We start from the raw sequence: 14,532 nt of genomic DNA, 5'->3' as shown, positions 1-14,532 counted from the left end.
GTAACTGAAGATGTTAAAGCCTCTCCGGAGAAGAAAACAGGTGGTAAAGAAGACGAAGAGGAGAAGTACAACCCTGGTGGGACAGCTCAAACGAGGGATTACGACTTGGATTCATGAAAACTCTGATTTTTTTTTTAACATCTCTATTTTTTTTTTAATTTCATTTTTTGTTCTCTATAGCAGCAAAAGCCTAGAAACTTTTATAAAAAAATTTAATTGACGGTGTATGTGATTCCGTGTTCGTCCTTGGTCTGAATTTGACGGAAACCAAAAAAAAATTCTGGAATTGAGACAATATTAGAACAAAAAAGGAATCAAATTTGTCGGAGAATGTTTGGGATCCAAAGCAGATGTGATTTGACAATGGAAGTCCAATCTCAGATTTTGATTCTCTGTCCGAGCATCAACGCCAGACGAGCCAACATCGTCAAGTTCCAGGATTTGTATGGCTTCACTGTCGAAGGAGAGGAGACGACGATGATTAGAGCGAGGAGGAGGAAGAAAAGAGAAATAAGTAATCCTGGTTTAATATGGTTAACAGAAAACCAAAGAATTTTTGTATTTAAAATTAATAAATAATTAGATAACCAGAGTAAAATTGGAATTTTGATTTTGTTGAAAAATCGTAGGTATGAAAATAACAACACTTATTATTTTGGGTTTTAAATAACACATTTTTATTATTTAATGTATTTTTATTCCAATCGAAAACCATCCCTACTATTATTTTGAAACACAGTTTATGGACTAAACCTTTGTTTTGTAAAAAATTACAAGAGTATGCCATTGGAGTTATAACCAAATAATATATCTTCATTAAGGGTAAAAACGAAATTTTGTTCATATCTTAAACGGATAAACACGTGGATCCCGGGTCGGATCTTTTAAAATGGTTTTTTTACGTCTAAATAATAAATAAAAGCAATACATTGTGTATTTTGTTAAGAAAATTCTAATAGCATATTGGTCCAATGAAGCTCTAATATTTCGGAAGGTGCCAAGTTCGATGCACCTTAGCTGCAATTTTTGCTGTTTCTAATAGTAATCCCACTACTATTTTTTTAAGAATTAGTGAGAAAATCTTATTTCCACAAATAAGCGGATTACACAGATCAAATATAGCATTTGCCATATATGCTTCCAAAACATGAATATTATAGTTTCCATGTATGCTTCCAAATATAATTTAAATTACCATATTCCCATAATATTACCTTTAAATTTGATCTTGATATCTGAGTTTCTTACAAAAATATAGGAATGTATATAATTTCAAAATCTCGAATATAACTGATTCCGTGATTAGTTGTTTTATCATTCATATTTAGCTATCTTCCTGAAATTTCAGGCATAACAGATTCAAGCATTTTTGAGTAAGCTGTTACTAATATTTCCCTACTTTCCCATTTTTAATTTCTATATTTTAACGTTTTAAAGTAAATAAGATTTTTCTTTTATTTGTTATTCAAATTAAATTTGTATCCTATTTTCATGATTGATTCGTATGAGTGATTTCATTCCATATACGTAAGATATTCTTTAACTAACAATATATATACGTTGACTATTTACTCAAATTATAATGGTATATATATTCGATTCCATATGCCTCTAAAATTTCGGGAAATCTGTTGTAGTATAGCTTTGCATCCAATCAATTCATTAATTACCTATCAAAATATATTTTCATAATCCCGCTTAACTTGGTAGTAGTTCCAAATTTGATAAACTGGATTAAATGCGTGTGCAAATTATTGAAAAAAATAGAAAACCTACTCCTTATTTAAAAATTTATATATACTCTCCTATTCCTGACTCTTCCATCACCGGCTCACATTCGCAACTTACTTCCTACTCCACGTATATCATATTAGCAATTTACAGATGTTGATCTTATATGCGAATGTGAAAAAATGGTGAGTAAGATCAGTTTTTTTTTTTTTTTATTGTATGTTATGACATTCAACCATTAGCACATAACCATGATTTTACATTGTCCGGATTATCTTTAATAATATGTTATTGTGTGTGTGCAGGTAACTTGGTAAATGGTAAATGGTTGCTGTCGAGGTCCAACCATATTATAATATCCAACACCATGAGTTAGAAAGGTTCGGTTTCAATTATCGAAACATATATACAAATGTTTTCATAGTTAGACAGAAACATAACTCTAATGATCTTATATGAATGCATGTGGTTTTAGTATTTTATTTGGCAAGTACAAACTAACTAAGCAACCCAACATTTTAACAAATATTGCAAACAAGGTGACAACAAAAAGCATAAACGTAGTTAAGTTTCATTTCCTATTCAAAACTATGTTGGTAGTTTTTTTTGTTTAGGTTATATCTTTCTTATTTTTTCTTTGTATTTCTCTTGAACATAAGCAGACAAAATTCATGAAAAAGCCTAATATACCGAGAGGTGATAAAGATGAAGACCACAACAACAAAAAACGTCAACAACGTCGACAAGGTTTTTGCTAATTATAATAATATATAAAAAAATTAAATTATTATGGTTTATATGATTTTTAAGGTATGCTGTCACTATGGAAGCAGGGATGTGTGAGTCGAGGAGCCAAAAATTTAAGGTGAGTCGTGAGCGAAAATAACTATTTCAACCTTTGTCACACCAAATGTTCACCCGATAGTAATTGCGACGGATGCCTTTGATGTTACTTCTGCCAAAAATTTGGTCATTCCAATCATATATCAAATTTAGTCAACTATGTATTAAGCAAATTTATCAATAAATTTATCTTCTTCCTGCTTAGTGTGTCTGTGCATTTGTTCTATAAACACTAATAATATTTGTCCCCTATTATCTCTTGGGTATTAATAATATTTTTCTGTAGTAACAAATTAACTTATTAAATTTTAGTTCATGTATCTATCGTAAGCAAATAAATATATATATTCGCATAACAAATTAACAACCAAGTGAGTCAATAAACAAAAGTATGATTCTCTAACAGTTCATTTTCAGATCATCAATTTTTCAGATGTCAAAAAGAGTGACACCAAAAATTTTGTATTATAAATATTATACCAAATAAATATATCTATAAATATAATCCAGCAAATCCATGATCAATAAGTTTTACAACTTAAAATTAATAAATTTATTAAAACAAAATTTTTCTAAAATATATTTACAACCAAAAATTCTTACCCGTATATTACCATATTATATTACCGGATACAAAAAATTAAGATAACAAGGGATGGGACGGGATGGGACAAGACGAGAAGATACTGGACAAGACAAGACATGTTTCCAATTTTAAAATAGATACGTCTAGGTTATATACATGTAATAATCCAACTAAAATTAAATTGAAATATGATATTTGGATTTAACACTCCTAAGTAAACTATGAGAAATATTTTGATTAGTTTAAAAATTATACATGTATATCATTAAATATCACGTAATTATATGAAATAAAAAATAAGAAAAATTCAGTTGTAGATATGACAACAATAAGTTTTATCTCTATGATATTATTATTTTTAAAAACATTAATAGAAAACTGTTGTAGAACGGGTTAATTATTTTATCACTTTTATACGTTAAAACTGAACTTACAATTATTTAAACAAATAACTATATAAATCTTTTATTTTAATATATCAATGTTAAAATGATAATAAGATATGTCAATTAAAGTATAAAACCAAATTTATTAAAGAATTTTTGTTAAGATTAAAATTATACTGTTCAACCATTTAAAAACAAACATTAAACTTTATAATTTATGTTACCTACTATGTAATTATTTAAAAGAAAAAATTTATTGGACATAAAATTTCTAACGGGATGGATCGAGACGGGATGAGATGAGACTGGACTGGGGCGAGATTTAACACCCCATTAAAAAATTACTTTAACATTTTCAACAAAAGCGGGCTTTGCTTGATTATTATGGATAGATTGTAAAAAATTAATATTTTCCACGTGATGAAGATGATGATCATGTTTATTTTTGGTATGAGTAGCGATATTCTACGTATACACTAAAATATTGACAAAACACCGTAAAAGAGTGGCCAAGTATTTTTTTTGGAAAATTCTAATATTATACAATTAAAATTTTACAACCTAAAAGGGTTTATTATTTGTCTGAATATATGTTTTACCAGTGTGTTTTTAAGTAATTTAATTTACTAATTCAGTGCATATACTTTAAAAAATAATAACTAAATTTTGAGAAAAGGTCCATTCTATTTATGGTATTAAGACGAGAAATAATATGTAAACTGAAACGGGTAATTCACATAATGAGAACCAATATATTGAACAATTTTTTTTAAAAAAGTGTCATAAATTTTAGATAAAAATAGGAAATTAAAAAATATAAGTATATAAATTCAAATGTTAAGTTTTCACTAATTTTGATATGGATGCGACATGTAACTAATTATTTTGGAACAGACAATTTTAAAATTTTGGTATTTTTGAAAACAGATATATAGTTTTGAAAATTATAATTTTTTTTGATAATTTCAACTAACTAAATAAAAAAATATTCAAAGAAAAACTCTGGTATCCCATTTTTATTTTTTACCCAATCTCTTTTAGTAAACATTGTGTAGCGAGTAATAATTTAAAAAAGAACGAACATAAGACGAAAAATTATGATTGATATGGGACGAGACGGGACTAGACGAGACTGGATGAGATGAGACGAGAGGGGATGAGTTGGGATGTGAGGAGATGGGACATGAAAGGACGTATTTCCTATTCCAAAGTAAATACGTTTAGGTTTATTTTAAAAATAATCACATGAAAACAACACAACTTTGCTACAAAACCTGGATTAATATAATTCTTAGTCAACACTTGAATATTGTGTCCCGTGCTGTAGCACGGGTTACTACCTAGCCAAAAACTAATAATTAAATTAATTTAATTTAATTTACTACATATACTTAAAGAAATAATAATTAAATTTTGAGAAAATTTTCTGTATATTTATGGTATAAAAGACAAGAAATAGTATATGTAAACTGAAACAGGTAATTCAAATAGTGAAAATCAATATATTGAACAATTTTTTTAAAAAAAGGGAAAGAAATTTTAGATAAAAGTACAAAATCAAAAAAATACTGGTAGAAAAATTCAAGTGTCAAGCTTTCACTAATTTGGATAAGAATTTATTATGCGACAGTTAATTAACCACTTTGGAACGAGCACTTTGAAAATTTGGTATTTTTTAAAACAATTATATACTTTTTTAAAACTATAATTATTTGGATAGTTTCAACTAACTAACAAAAAAAATATTCAACGAGAAATTTGGTATCCCATCTAATTTTTATCCAATCTCTTTTAATAAACATTGTCTAATGGATAATTATTTAAAAGAGAACGAACATAAGACAAAAAAAAAATTGGATGGATATGAGACGAGACGAGATGATATGAGATGAGACGAGACGAAATGGGATGAGACGAGACGAGACGAGAGAAGATGGGTTGGAACATGTGGAGATGGGACGGGACGGGACGTGCATTCCCATTCTAAAGTAAATATAATTATTAGTCATTTTACGAATTTAAAATTTATTTGAAATATTTGTCCCGTACTGTAGCACGGATTACTACCTAGTTGGGTATTAAACGTCCAAATAAAAATAACTTCAGGTTTTTTTTGGCATTTTTCCCTTTCTTTTTTCGTATGTATTAGAGAAAAAAATTGATGGAGTCATAAATCTATCTCGGAATAAATTGGGCACGTACAAATTTAACGTTGGCCCATTAAGGCCCAAAGAAGTGAACTGTCGTGTGTCTAGCAGCCGCTGTGTCATCGTGGAACTCCCATTTTCTCTCGTCTCTCTTTTTTACTTGTTCGTTCCTTCCCAACTCGATCGTCTCCGTCGCCGATCTCGTTTCTTCATTTTCCGGTGAGATCCCATCTCTATCCGTATATCTCGTATTCGAATCCTTCGCTGTCTTCTTCGGGCATTTTTTGATTGATTAGAGCTATCTATATCTGTCGGATCTGTATTATAGACTCAGATTTCTAGGGCTTGTTCGCTTTTGTTTTATTTTCGTATATGTGTCGTGTAATCGCATTATATCACTGATTCAGTATTCTGTTTTTGATTCAATTTCATTTTTGTTCTTCAGCGAGTTGATTGGTACAAAGCGTTTGATCAAATGGTTGGAGGAGGAGTTATCCAGCAAATTCTTAGGAGGAAGCTTCACTCCCAATCAGTTGTGAGATTCTTTTTTTTCACTCTTAAATTACATTTTCCTCGTTTCTAGTTTTTATTTTACGATTTCAGTTTGGGATCTGTTTTAAGAGATTTCTTTGGGTTTGTGGGTAAAAGTATTGTGTTTTGGGAGATTTGCATTATTAGCTAACGAGTGATAGAGAATTGTTAGTGAAGTTTTTCATTTTTTTGGAACATAAAACAGGAGACAATGATATGTGTGATTTGTCTTCCTGTTAGGAAGTTTTTAGCATGACATGGTCTTTTAATTATGTTTAGTTTCTGCTTCAATGTGAAAACCTTAGTAGAACGCAGCAATCTCTTGCCAGTCCATTTTGTCTGATCATTGGTTTTGTGTTATCTTGCAGGCAACTCCAGTGTTGTCTTGGTTTTCTTCGAAGAAAGCTCATGAGGATGCTGGCTCTTCTGGTGTAAGAGCACTTGCCCTCTTGGGTGCTGGTGTTACAGGACTGTTGAGTTTTTCTACCGTTGCATCTGCTGATGAAGCTGAGCACGGATTGGAATCTCCAAATTACCCTTGGCCTCATGATGGCATTCTCAGCTCATATGACCATGCTTCGTGAGTGTTTATCTACATATTTTCACCACTCTCCTTTTTCTTGTCTGTTTTTTTCATAGACTTTATTTTTTTTGTTTTAAAAATGAAAGAGTGTAACTCCTGTTAACTTATATGGGCTGTGTAACTTCAGCTGAAAGATTGATATTGTATTAACTTATGAAGGTTTGTTGTTGTATGAGCAGGATCCGTCGTGGGCATCAAGTTTATCAGCAAGTCTGTGCATCTTGCCATTCAATGTCTCTGATCTCATACCGAGATTTGGTGGGTGTCGCCTACACAGAGGAAGAAGCGAAGGCAATGGCAGCTGAAATCGAGGTAGTAGATGGACCTAATGATGAGGGTGAGATGTTCACCCGTCCTGGTAAACTCAGTGACCGATTTCCTCAGCCATATGCGAATGAATCAGCTGCAAGGTTTGCTAATGGTGGAGCCTATCCTCCTGATCTAAGTCTTATAACTAAGGTCTGCTGCTGTTGCTACTTCACTTAAACTGAACATCTGTAGAAACTTGTGTGTTTGTGTTCTAAATAGCTTTAATGTTCTGCCTGCCAGGCACGTCACAATGGTCCAAATTATGTATTTGCTCTTCTGACTGGTTACCGTGATCCTCCTGCTGGCATTTCGGTAAGTTTCTCTCTCATTTTACACATTTGGACTTATTCAAATTCAAAGTGCTGGTTATGAAAATTCCAATGATAATTGTACAGATAAGAGAGGGGTTACACTACAATCCTTACTTCCCTGGTGGAGCAATTGCTATGCCGAAAATGCTCAACGATGAAGCTGTTGAGTATGAGGATGGTGTCCCCGCCACAGAGGCACAGGTTAGTTTTCCCCCTCTTGAATATTAAAAAACATGAATGTTTAGGCCTTATGGGTCTATCCTTTCTCAGTGTCATGATTTGCTTTTTGATTTACGGTGCAGATGGGTAAAGATATTGTATCATTCTTGGCCTGGGCAGCTGAACCAGAAATGGAAGAGAGGAAATTGGTAGGTTTATCTTTCTCTGTTCTCTGGTGAACATTGCATTTTCTCCCTTAGACTTTGCAGTTAATGTGACACAGTTTCTATCAAAGTTACTAGTTTTGGTTAATGACCGAACTAGGGGACTTGAGAGAACTAATTGTTGTAGCAAGTGTACATGACGCATAAATGTTGGTTGCACTATTTTCAGATGGGTTTCAAATGGATATTCCTACTCTCCCTCGCTCTGCTCCAAGCTGCGTACTACAGGCGACTGAAATGGTCGGTTCTCAAGTCCCGCAAGCTGGTTCTCGACGTGGTTAACTAAAGCGCCGCTGAAAAGCTTTTGCATTGGCCACACACAGTCGTATTTTTCAACAGTGGATGTTAAAATAGAGAAGAGCCTTTCTCTGGGTAATAACGTGTCTCCATTTTTATGTGTCATAAAAATCTTGATGAGACCAGTTCTCTCACCTGTAAGGTGAAAAGACCTCATCGTTCTTCTTTTTTCCTTCGATTATTTACTAGAGAGTTTTATTTATGAGGATAATCACGAAAACTTGTTCTTTTTCGCCTCATAATAATCACACATGATTTTGAGATTATATCATTTGTTATGTTTTTTTTTCTCGTCTCAATAAAGAAGAATTTTGTACTCTGATTTTGTTGTCTATATTGGGCAGTTCTTTGCATTCTTTGATGCCAAGAGTAGTATACTTAGTTAAAAAGGAAAATTATTACAGTAAAACAACAAGAAATAATTGTCGAATGCGACATAGTCTACTCTTTTTTATTTGTATGCTATAAATTTATATGGATAAAGTCGCATAAAAATAGTAATAATAAACAGAATTACAACATATTCATTACACTGAAAAACTTATACAAATGATATTCTCCAATTCCCCTTGTAAATATTGCTTATTCATCTCTCTCGAATAAAATATTACCTAATGAACTCCAATTTATATAACCTATGATCCAATGTAACAAGAGTCTTACTCTCACCATTGCCTATCCGATCAAGCTCTCACAGGCTTTTGTAATACAGCTGAGAGATAAACCTGTGCATCAGCCTTCTCTCCAATAACCCATTTAAGCTTCTTATACCCAAACCTCTCGATCAAACGTGTAAGATCTTTCTTCTTCTCATCGTTAGCGCAGTAGAAGTTATCCAACCAGAACAACCCACCAGGTTTCAAAACCCGATCAAGATCGAACATCAAGAACTCAAGCTTCTCGGTTTTACCCTCAACATCTAATCCGCTAGAAGCATGGATGAGATCGAACACATTGTCAAGGAAAGGGAATCTATGGTCTAAACTCAAGAACAAGGGAAAAAGCCCTCTCGCGGCTATGAACTCATTAAACGGAGCACCGTTGTTCAACGTGTTAGTGATCACAGTCACGTTCTTCTCAGCCATTCTCGCTGCGAAAGTCCCTGATCCACCACTAACATCAAACCCGATTCGAACTTTCCCACTTCCTAAACTCAACACATCATCAATCAAGAAATCGTTCTTCCCCTTAACCTTCACAAACCTATCTTTCTCATTACCTAAATCAAAGCAACCAACACATTCCCGGCTAAGTTTCTTACCTTTCAAGCAATCAAAACTCTTGCAACCAAGTCCACTCCAGTTAACACTCTTGTTACTAACAGATCTCCACAACGAATCAGGAAACCTACTCAGATCTTGCTTCTGCACCGTTTTCGCTAAACACCTCCTCCGCGGCAACGGCTCACACGCACGAAGAATCAACTTCTGGCCAAGGCTCCAATCATCAGGACATCTATCAAACACTTTGTATGACATATACTGAGAAAGCAAATCCGCAGATTTCTCGCAAGAGTGTCCAACGGAGGACACCATTTCAGTGATCCCTGTACGCGAATCTTTCCCCAAAGGAAGCTGATGACGCTGGAGGAACAATTTGAGCTCGGGTACGATGTTTGGTCGAGAGAGATCAATGGATTCGTATCCAAGCATCTGTTTCTCCATCTGAGCAAGCTTGCGCTGAGACGAATCGATCTCTCGGAGGATCAAAGAGAGATGGTGAGAGACGAGTGAGATGTTGTTGGAGTGGTGGACGAGTGGCGAGTTAGCTTGGGAATGAGAGGAGAAAGCGTATAAGGCGAAGAGATTCGTGGTGACGACGGAGAAGAGCATGAGGAGGTTCACGGCGGAGGAACAAACCGTTGTTCGTCGGAATCTGGCTGTTCCATCGCCGATCTTTAAAGACACAGATCCCATTTTTTTAGAGTCTCTTCGTCGGTGAGAGGATGAGTTTAAGAGAAGAGCTCAAGTTAAAGTCTCACTATAGCTTGAATCTTCATTGTTGAATCTGCACAGAGAAATTTTCAAAAAACTTTCACATTTCTTGCTTCGATTACTCCGATTTGAATCATTCAGATCTACCGGAAAATTCAACAGGAAAAATTGCGAAAGTATATGAACAAAATCAAGATTGATGAATGAACGAACTGTGAAGAAGCTTACTAAAAGAGAAGATTGAGAAAGAGAGAGCGAGAGAGCATTACCGTGATTTCAGCACTGGACAGTGAAATGAACCGCCGACATGACTAGTCGTACAGTCAACACGTGAGTGACAACAATTTAACTTCTTTTGTGGGCTTTTATTGCGTTTGGGCTTTGTTGTAATCTAGGCCATGTGATACAAGCAGCACATAGTGAGACTTTAGAGGTCATATGATTTTTTCGTTTTTAATGTTAAAAACAAAAAAAAAAAAAAACACTTACGGTAAGATCCCCAAAATTGGAATTATGCAATTTAGGAGTTGAATTATGCAATCTGTTACATATTTAGAATTTAGAGGTCATATGATTTTTCTAAACAAGTTATCACTTTGAACTGATGTAGTCAACATATTGACATCAGGGAGCAGTAATTTTTTTAATATGTACAAAAACCAGGGAGCAGTATGTCTCTTCAATATAATTATTCATATAACCAAACTTAATTAAAAGATTTTAAAATTAATTATAAAATTAGAAATATCCATGTAATATTCTAAAGATAAAATATTTATATAAAGTTGTTTGAATTTGAATACATGAATATATGTACTTTTCTACTCCATATATACCCTTTAATGTGTTCAATTATTTTGTCTTGAAAGTTATAATGCTATTATGTGTAATATTCACTTTAATAAAGATCAGTTTACAAAATGTACTTAAAAATGCTAATATAGATTGACAAAATGTTTGGAAAAAATAAAATGACAAAAAAAAGCAAACAATAAGGAAAATTTAAGAAAGAACTAAGAATAAAGTAAGCAAAACATAACATTTGGTGACGACATTTAATAAATAACTTATATTATCTAAATAACATAACACAAAATAATAATAAATAACTTATAATTCTACAGGAAATGCATCCGGGAGTGGCTTGAGAATCATCACATACCTCTCATTATCATGCATAGGTTGATGCGCGCAAAGGTGGACGGACCTGAACTTCTAAATCACAATTGCATAAGGATGGCTGTACACATTGAAGCCCAGATAATGGGGGAGCTCCCAACGATAGGCGAAGCGCTAGGAGATTTCCTCGTGCCTGCAGACTTGCCCAATGTTGCGCCAAAGGGGAATCCCGACGCGGTCAAGTATCTTCTGTCGCCCGCAGAAGTAAAGAAAGACAGGGACGAATGTAGCATATGCCTCATCATCCTCACCCACGGGTTTCAAAAGGATGATGAATGCGCACGGCTACCGCTATGCGATCACGTCTTTCATAGGAAGTGTATCGAGGTCAGTCGCAGATCCAACAATAAATTTTACCCGGGATAATAACATTGAGTCTTAAACAAAAATTAAAAATAATTTAATAAAAATATATTAAATAAATTTGTAATAAATATTTTATTAAAATGAGTTCCCCGCGATATCGCGGGGGCTCAATACCTAGTATTGATAATAATAGTTCATAGGTTTTATGAGCTGTGATGAGAAAGCTAACACTAAGAGCATAACCATTGGTAATACTCTCAAATTGGGGTCTCAAATAACATTTTAATATTAAAAAAATATTTAACATAAAATTTATTTGTTTTAAAAAAATTAACCAATCAAAAGATGACTTTCAATGAAAAAGAGGTTAGAGAGTGTCTGGGCAGAGACCCTGAATCTCTCTCTCTTCTCAACTTTTAATTATTTTTTGTTTTTTATTGTCTTGACACCCATCAAAAGATGACCATTGAGAATGCTCTAATAATGGTGTTCCAATGCATTATAAATTTATAATACAAGAAAAGATACAAAATTGATTTTAGTCTATAATTTTATTACAATAATAAAATAAAATATAACCAAAAACAAATAAAAACCAAAAACCTAAAAACAAAATATTACCAATGAAAATTGTCAATATTAATAATTATTTTTAATTACAAACACCATACAAAAATCCTCCCAAAGTAGTACATGATAACGACATAATACGATGTACATTGACGCGACTACTAGATACGATGATCATAGGCAAAAGGTTTGGAAGCTTAAGGATTTGTTGAAATGGGAGTTGTCATGGGATATCAATTTAGCATATATTGAGTTTGGTATTACCTCTAGTCCACTAGCGATGCATCCCTTTGATACCGATATTCTTTATTTGATGAGCCTTGAGAAAAAGTGTATGATGTCCATTAATTTGCAGACGCAAACGTCTATGATGCATAAAGATTCAGAAAATTACAGTGGCGATAATTGCATTATATATTTAAATGTCCCATTGTAACGGCTCGTACTGGTATATGTTTGTTTCGGCAGTGCCCTCACTTTGGATGGATGATGTCCCTTGTAGTCACTGTGGACGACCCTAAAATTTTATTAAAAATGAACTATAATGTAGCAAATTCTGTCTTCCATTTTTCCTTTTCTTTTTTTATATAATTCGAAGACGGCCTTCGCTTTTGGTTTGGTACTCATACCAAATTTTGGATACCCCTATATGCTGCTTTGTTCTATTTTTTAAATTTTTTTTTTTTTCAAAACCTATTCAAAAACATTAGCTCAAGTATGCAGCTATATATTTACACTTTTATTATTTGACATGTTAACAAGAGTCCCAATTCGATTCTTGTACAGAGAGACCACATATAAATTCATATACAGGAGTGCGTGTAGTAATGTCGTTTATTTCGTCGCTTAAGCGGTTTAAAAGGACGTCGTACGTTTATTTAAAGGCATTCAACGTAGCTCTATTTTATAAAATCGGCTACATATTTGAGCTCAAGTTTTCACGGATGTTTATATGTGTGATTAGCGTTATTGTATGTTTTACCAAATCACAACCACAAACCACGAGAAAAGGAAATAGAGACTTAAGAAACTATATAGTTCCAATACATGAAAAAAAAAAGCACACAGACTCATGAATCATGACAATCAGTTTGATGATGTTTAACGATAAAAATGATTGTGCACGGAATCTGAAATATGCGTTTAGATCATCATGAAATCCAGAAATTACCACCTTCGAAGCAAGTGGTTTAGTAAGTATGGGAAGAGAAGCTTGATAACGCAAATCACTTCATCCTGCTTCTTCTTTTTGGTAAGCCTATACTCTTCCATAACCCAAGTCACCTCCACATCTTGTCCTTGAAGAACATATCTTCGTTGTACCGTCTCAATAAACTTAAAGACTCTCTTGATACCAAGAACTTTCCCTTCCTTCGACTTAACCACCTTATCACGGCCCATGATCCTCCAGCAACCGCCATCGCATCCATCGGTTTTACCACAAGTCTTTGTTCGTTTCACGAAGAAGAAACGTCTTTTTTTAAGATCCTCATAGCTCTGATCAAGACTCACATGCATCGATGGCTCCACACAGTACACGTCGTTGGAGCTAGACCAAATGTTTCCTTCTTTATCGATGAGCATCTGCAGATAAGATAGATCCTCTGGTGAAGAATAGGGTAAACCGATTCCATAATCTGAGAACGAGATCCTTGCATGAAGAGGAAGCGATTGTGATGTGAAGAGATACGAAAAATGCTTGGCTAGCAAGAAAGTAATCTTGGTTTCGAACATAAGCCTAATCTTGCAAATCACAGCTGCTTCATCATCTCGCTTCCCTCTATTCACAAGCCTATACTCTTCCATTACCCAAGTTCTCTTGTATTCCCTTAGTTTCCTCTTCTCGCAGAACTTGAGAATCCTCTTGAACCCTAGAAACTTCCCGGTCTTCTCTGATCGTATCAGTTTATCACGACCCATGATTCTCCAGCAGCCAGATTCGCATCCATCGGTTTTACCACAAGCCTCTGTTCGAGATTTAACGAACGCAAAGATAGGGTTTTTAGAATCGAACACCTCCCTCGGATTCTTGTTGAACACGTCTACGTCTTGGACGAAGTTGTTTGGCTTGGCATTTCCGTTCTTTATCAACATCGACTCCAGATGATATGAGATTAACTCATCATCGTCTTCATCATGCACATATAACACATCGTTATCTATCTCCATCTCCATCATGCTTTCTTTGTTGTTTCTTGGGTATGAGGCGAAGTAGAAAAAGAAGAAGACGAAGAGAGAACGATACAAACTACTTTTATACCGTTAACATCATATTGACTGATTTGCCCTTGTTTATTCCGCAACTACTTTGTTCTTCCATTAATACGTAACGTTGCTCTTTAATGGGCTATTTTTACATTGGGCTTAGTTTTAATCCAAACCCATATGACCAAACAAACCGGAAAAGAAAACCACCGGCGCACATGATTTCCCGGC

At 33.9% G+C, this 14,532-nt stretch overlaps 3 protein-coding genes across 3 annotated transcripts; 1 reads left to right on the top strand and 2 right to left on the bottom strand.

The window, feature by feature from the left end:
• Positions 1-5,723: 5,723 nt before the first annotated feature.
• LOC104710545 (cytochrome c1 1, heme protein, mitochondrial) lies at positions 5,724-8,429 on the top strand. The gene is made up of 8 exons (XM_010427165.3): positions 5,724-5,912; positions 6,139-6,228; positions 6,593-6,804; positions 6,987-7,266; positions 7,357-7,428; positions 7,512-7,628; positions 7,730-7,795; positions 7,980-8,429. The coding sequence occupies exons 2-8, from the start codon at positions 6,169-6,171 to the stop codon at positions 8,094-8,096; spliced, it is 924 nt and encodes a 307-aa protein (XP_010425467.1). The 5' UTR covers positions 5,724-5,912; positions 6,139-6,168; the 3' UTR covers positions 8,097-8,429.
• A 100-nt stretch (positions 8,430-8,529) lies between these two features.
• LOC104710544 (putative methyltransferase At1g29790) lies at positions 8,530-10,448 on the bottom strand. The gene is made up of 2 exons (XM_010427162.3): positions 10,311-10,448; positions 8,530-10,114 (listed from the first exon to the last, which is right to left on the bottom strand). Exon 2 carries the CDS (start codon positions 10,021-10,023, stop codon positions 8,791-8,793), a length of 1,233 nt encoding a protein of 410 aa, XP_010425464.2. The 5' UTR covers positions 10,024-10,114; positions 10,311-10,448; the 3' UTR covers positions 8,530-8,790.
• A 2,654-nt stretch (positions 10,449-13,102) lies between these two features.
• Positions 13,103-14,298, bottom strand: LOC104710543 (uncharacterized). The gene has a single exon (XM_010427161.2). The coding sequence runs from the start codon at positions 14,272-14,274 to the stop codon at positions 13,264-13,266; it is 1,011 nt and encodes a 336-aa protein (XP_010425463.1). The 5' UTR covers positions 14,275-14,298; the 3' UTR covers positions 13,103-13,263.
• Positions 14,299-14,532: the final 234 nt, after the last annotated feature.

Source organism: Camelina sativa, chromosome 9, assembly GCF_030686135.1.
Source record: "Camelina sativa cultivar CO46 ecotype springtype chromosome 9, ASM3068613v1".
Lineage (NCBI taxonomy): Eukaryota > Viridiplantae > Streptophyta > Magnoliopsida > Brassicales > Brassicaceae > Camelina > Camelina sativa.
Note: the sequence above shows the minus strand (reverse complement) of the source record. Positions and strands in the feature narration are given on the sequence as shown.